We start from the raw sequence: 6,000 nt of genomic DNA, 5'->3' as shown, positions 1-6,000 counted from the left end.
CGTACAAACGATTCATGAAATCCATGGTCCGACATTTCAGAAAGTGGATGCAACAGCAGGCTTCTAGACAGACTGAACACCCTAGGACATCCTGGGGCTTAACACAGACTTCAGACATTCAGCAAGATGCAGGTTGACCAAAAAATGCACTCGTGAGAACACTTTGAAGATAGAAAGCCTCCAATTCCTGCATATTCGATCATATGTATTTTAATTTATCAGTATTTTCCTTTAAAGTTTCTGCCTTTGATATTATGATTAGAAAAGAGCTTCCCTTTCATGTACATTCACGAAAATTTTATTCCAGTATTTTATACTATCGTTTAAAATGTTTTAACATTTTCCAAAAACCAAGATTCGTTTTTAGATGATTATGTGAAATAAGAATTTAATCTTTATCCCCAAATAGTTAACTGATTAAGATTAACTTATGTGATATTCCAGAGTTGTGAAAATCAGAAAAGGTCCTAAACAGTATTAACAGAAATATAATGCTAGCTACATGTGTAATTGAAAATTGGATTGTAGTCACACTTAAAAAGTAAAAAGAAGTGAAATTAATTTTAATAATGAAATGTACCTAATATATTCAAAATATTATCGTTTCCATGTGTAATCAACATCAACCAGGACCTCAGTAAGTGCAAGTCTCAATTAACTGTGATGGTTTAAAGTATTTGGCTTTTTTATATATAAAATAAAACACAAGAAAATAAAATTTTAGCAGAGATTTATTCATGGAAGGAAAGAAAGAAAGGGGGAAGAAGGGAAGAACTAAATCGGGAACCCATCTTGGAATACTTATATTCATCCTAATCTTACCCACCCAGATTTATATGTGTCTACATGCTATTCAGAATGGTGATCCTTAATCAAAGATCATGAATCTTGAAAAACAGCCTATTAATTTCACCCTACTTCACAATTTTTTAAAGTTTCTTAACAACAAGAGCTAAAAACAGAAAAGTTTCTGATTGCCCCTTGGTTAAAGAGAACATTAAACTAACCAGGAGTTTTCATTCCCCACGTGTGCCAGTCCATCAGGGATGTGCTCTAACTAGCTTAGCTCATTTGAGAGTCTAGCTGTTGGGTGTTACACTAGGGAGTCTAGCTGTTGGGTGTCTACACTAGGTACCCTGGGTACAGCAGGCAACAACCTGTTTATTTCCAAGTATCTTCCCGTGGACAGCTGGGACTACTGGTATAGGAGGAATTTTTCCAGTGGCTCCGGCAGATACAGTTTGTGGATGGTCTGATGACAGGTGCGACCCAAGCACTTCCGGACACACAGGCGGCACAGCTGGGAAAGAGCAGGCGGGCCTGAGGGAGGAATTAAAACGCGCGGTCACAGAGGCGGTGTCAGGAGATGTGCTGGGGCCTGACAGTCAGGCCACAGGGACCTCCTGGCTCTAGCTGCCCATGCGGCGGTGCTGGCTGGGTCCCCACTCACACTCAGCAGGGACCTCCATTCTCGCAAGGATCCCAGCTCAGCAGAGGATCTGGAGAAAGGATCCAACTCACTTAGACCCCATCATACCCTGAACCTCAGTCTCACGGAGTCTCATGGAGTCATCGTGCCCAACCAAGGCTTTGAGTCCCGAAGGAGAGCAAACTAACCAGTGTCCAAAATATGGGTGAATAGGCTGACTGAGCATTTGGCTGGGATCCGTGTCACACAGGGGCATTTGTAATAATGCCCCATTATTTCCTTACCTGACTGTATCAATAAAGATGGATGCAAGTAGATCCATGTGATTACTGGACTAGACAAAGTTTTCCTTTGCAAGAAAATCCTATCGTCACAGCGTCTAGCACCCCATGAGAAACGGTGACTACACAGGCAAATAAGTAGCTGCATGACACCTGGATTGATATTGCCAAGGAGCATCCATGTGACAGAACGCCACCTGGAGGAGCAGACCATCGCCCTTCCTTAAAATCTTGGGAAGCGAGAATGCAAAGTGTCTCTCCTGTCACACAACAGAGTGACCTCTGCCACAGCTGCTGTTCATCCTTCTAGAGCAAGCAGCTGTATTTATGAAGACAGAGACAGAGGAACTTGTTTAGAAGAAATATGAATCCTGGACCTGGAAACATTTTTGATGGAAGCAAACAGGAAACGTGACAACTGCTATAAACCATATTCTCGGCTAATCGTTGTTAAGTGTCCCATATTTCCAAACTGGGAGCCGGTAAGGAAGGTCCTAATTCTTCCAGTAGACGTTCAAATCAAAGAACAATCATTAATGACACAGACTCTTGGAAATAATCTATACCCATCTTCCTCAAAGTGACCTCAGACTGGCGGCATCAGCTTCACCTGAGAGCCTGGTGGCCGTGCAGCGTCTGGGACCCCACCCCAGAGCTCCTGAATCAGAATCTGCATTTTAAGGAGATCCCCAGGTGATTCATATACACGTTGAAGCTTAAGAAGCACTTGTCTGGAGAGTATTCCTAAAACTATTGAACCAAGCATCCCACTTGGAAGGTATACAAGACATGGGGGCACTTTCACAAAATGGAACTGGTGAGTGAAATTAAACTCTTCCTCATTAGAAACTGTTTCAGAAGATTCAGGATTGGGGCATCGAAACATTAAGAGTGCACATTGGGGCTTCCCTGGTGGCGCAGTGGTTGAGAGTCCGCCTGCCGATGCGGGGGACGCGGGTTCATGCCCCGGTCCGGGAAGATCCCACATGCCGCGGAGCGGCTGGACCATGAGCCATGGCCGCTGGGCCTGCGCGTGCGGAGCCTGTGCTCCGTTGGCAACGGGAGAGGCCACAACAGTGAGAGGCCCGCGTACCTCAAAAAAACAACAAAACAAAACAAAACAAAACAAAACAAAAAAGAGTGCACGTTGGAAACTTATGGTTACCAAAGGGGAAGAAAAGGAGGGATAAATTAGGACTGTGGGGTCAACAGATACACACTACTATATATAAAATAGATAAACTACAAGGACCTACTGTATAACACAGGGACCTACACTCAATATTTTGTAATAACCTATAAGGGAAAAGAATCTGAAAAAGGATATATATACACACACACATAATACTTATATATACATACACACACATATATAGCTGAATCACTGTGCTGTATACCTGCAACACATTATAAATCAAGTATACTCCAATAATAAAAAAGAGAGTGCAAGTTGGAATCCTATTCCTTGGTTAGCATCCTAGACCTACTTTTTAGTAGCCGTGTAACCTTCTGAAAGCCCATCTCTTCATGCCCCTCATTTCCCGCTTGCAGCTGGGATAGCACCAGTTACTATAAAGTTCTCATGGCTTTAAAGTTTTGAGAATTCAGTGAGATGAATCTATGTTTCAGACCTAGCTCAGCGTCTGACACGTGGAAAGCTGAATAATTATTATTACTTTAATAGTCTCCCGAGCATACAAACGCTCAGAAGAGGCTCAGATAGTGTTCTCTTTCTGTAGGGACACAGCACGGTTCTCTTTAGAATCTGGGATATGAAGCCTTGTAGACGCCACCTTCCCTCCTCTAGCGTCTAGAGATGCGTTAGCCCATGTGGACATGGGCGTGGGGCAATGCGGAGCGCAAACCCACCTACTCCCTGAGCTGGAGAACAGGCAAACAACTTCACCGCTTAGTCCAGTTTCTGAAAGACACACTGTGTGTCCACCCGACCATCTCTACTCAAGTATTTCTCATTTTCCCTGAACTGCCTCCAAACATTACAAAGCAGAGTTTTGGTCTGCTCACTCACGTGCTTATGCCAGGATGGATAAGACAGCCCAGCCCTTTCACCAAAGTTCTCTGATTGTTTTCTTGTTAATGCAAATACAAAGCAACATACCAGTGGTCTGTAAATGTCCCTTTGTTATAAGTGAATACGCCCAGCAGACAAAAATCCCATCTCTGAGATGCTAGGACTTGCCCCCTCCCACGTGCCACTCCCAATTAAAAAGACGCAAAGGAAAGGGTAAGAGAGTCTAGAGGGGAGACTGGAAGGAGAGAGGGTGAATGTGCCTGTGGAAGAGAAACGGACGCCCAGCCCTTCCTTACCTTCCCGGAGCAGAAGCGCCTGCTGCACGCCGCTTTTCGGAGCTGCCAGATCAAGTGCACTCTTGCCCTGAGCGTTTTTGCACTTGAGGCTAGCCCCGTAGTCTATCAGCAGGTGGATGATTTCCACACTGTTCTGCTTCGCAGCGGCATGGAGGGGGGTGTCCAGCCACTGGCCGTGGTCAACATTGGCTCCTTAACAAAGCAGATGACCACAAGTCAACACCCAAGGTTAATGGAGAAACACTACGAGCCTGAGATGTGCTAGCCATCGATAAAGACATCTTAAACGTCATGACATATGTGACAAATCTTTGAAAATATATGACTGAAGCTCAGACCCCCAGCAATGCCTACTGTTTCCAAACACTCTGATGAGAAAAGTATCGAATAAAGATATTTTTAGTTATTTTAAGTGCTTCACTTGCCCTCCCACAGGAACTGTGTGACAGAGAAAATTAAATCTTTGCAGCTCCTTTTACATAGTTATTTTGTTTTTTGGCAAAGGACACAGCTAGGTTTATTGGGTATTTACATTATTCTGGGCTCGAAAAAAAAGTTTTCTGAATTACTATAGGGAGTGGTAAATGATAGGGGATTAAAAAAAAAGACAAAAAAAATCTTAGAGACAAAAATTCTTATTTAAAGTTTCTTAATACAATCTCGACCTTTACGTCAGTAGCTAAGTTTGGGGAATCTTTAACCAAATAATACTTTCAAGACCTTTTACTTTTCCCTGGACTCTCAGTTTCTGTACATGCTTTTGAGAATTAAGCAACTAATTTTGCAGGGTTGATCTAAAGTACTCTATGACAAATGTCTGCTGTTTTTACTAGCCAGCATCTTCCTGGTAACCACACCTAGATTTCCCTCTGGGGAACCATCTCCCGTGATTCCCAGCTCATGTGCTTCCAGTGAAGCCCAACCACTGCAGGGTACACTGAAATCTAGGCCTAAGCCAGTCTGCATATTGTATTCCCTTGGCCACCATGATTGGTTCAGAAATGGGCATGTGACTTAAAAAGAGCCAGTGAAATACAATTGGTTGTTTTCCCCTAGGATTTATGGGAAAGAGACTCTTGCTCTCTCTTCAGACCACCAAGGAGAACCATACCAGGTAAATGGAGCCAATATCAAAAGAAACAGAACTGAGAACTACAGACACTCATCTCTGAAGTTGTTTTAACCATTTAGATATCAAATGCTGTCAGAATTTTGTCCAGCCTGACAAGAACTTCGCCTCCGAAGCCATGGAAAACCAACGAGGTTAACTGGTTCTTCTCATGAAAAGACTTCTGGAAGTTACCTAATTCTAGAAGCTTCTTCACACAGTCTAGCCTCTGATAGGTGCAAGCCACATACAGGGGAGTTCCAAGGTGAGGCACTTCCTGGTCAATGTTAACGTTATTTGCCAGCAGAATCTCCATGCACTCTCTATTACCTGGTGGAACACAAGACAACCTCACTCAAGTAAGGGAAATATTAACGATTCACAGAATTATAAGATTGCTTATCTGGAATGGGTTCTAGAAACAACCTAGATTTTTTTTTTCAGCAGGAAAAAAATTTGGGAGGTGGGGGAAATCTTAGAAATCTCCAAAATAAAAAGATTAGAAAGAAGAGCATGCCCACGCACCACCCCCTGCCCCACTGAGATTCTTCCCTGCAGCCTTGAGGTACCTCCAACCAAACTAAGGGTTCCAAGGAACACGGCTGAAATCACTCTCTATAGTAAGTCACCGGCAGAGTTACAGGCAGAGGTTACAAGACCCAGGGGAATAAATGACTCGTGCTATTATTACCCTGAAAAGCCAGTGCTCAAATCCAAGGCCCAGCCCTGATCCATCCATCTCCATTACAAATCTCTCCTTCTCTTCCTCACCCATGCATGTAAGATTGGGTGGATGGTCACGCCATGCACCTCCTTATTTTGGTCAACTTGTAAGACTCCTGTGAGAATTAATA

The 6,000-nt window shown here is 43.4% G+C and overlaps 1 protein-coding gene across 2 annotated transcripts in view; it reads right to left on the bottom strand.

Moving 5' to 3' along the window:
- Positions 1-713: 713 nt before the first annotated feature.
- Positions 714-6,000, bottom strand: part of ASB11 (ankyrin repeat and SOCS box containing 11) — a 42,586-nt gene continuing 37,299 nt past the window's right edge. For both annotated transcript variants that reach the window (XM_024744133.1, XM_024744134.1), the window contains exons 5-7: positions 5,342-5,476; positions 4,039-4,230; positions 714-1,320 (exon numbers count right to left, since the gene is read on the bottom strand). In XM_024744133.1, the coding sequence (XP_024599901.1) occupies positions 1,196-1,320; positions 4,039-4,230; positions 5,342-5,476 (452 nt within the window). In that variant the 3' untranslated portion in view covers positions 714-1,195. The remainder of the gene's footprint in view (positions 1,321-4,038; positions 4,231-5,341; positions 5,477-6,000) is intronic.

The sequence above is a fragment of the Neophocaena asiaeorientalis genome, unplaced genomic scaffold (assembly GCF_003031525.2).
Source record: "Neophocaena asiaeorientalis asiaeorientalis breed wild unplaced genomic scaffold, Neophocaena_asiaeorientalis_V1.1 scaffold882, whole genome shotgun sequence".
Taxonomy (NCBI): Eukaryota; Metazoa; Chordata; class Mammalia; order Artiodactyla; family Phocoenidae; genus Neophocaena; species Neophocaena asiaeorientalis.
This window is presented reverse-complemented; position numbering and strand designations above follow the sequence as displayed.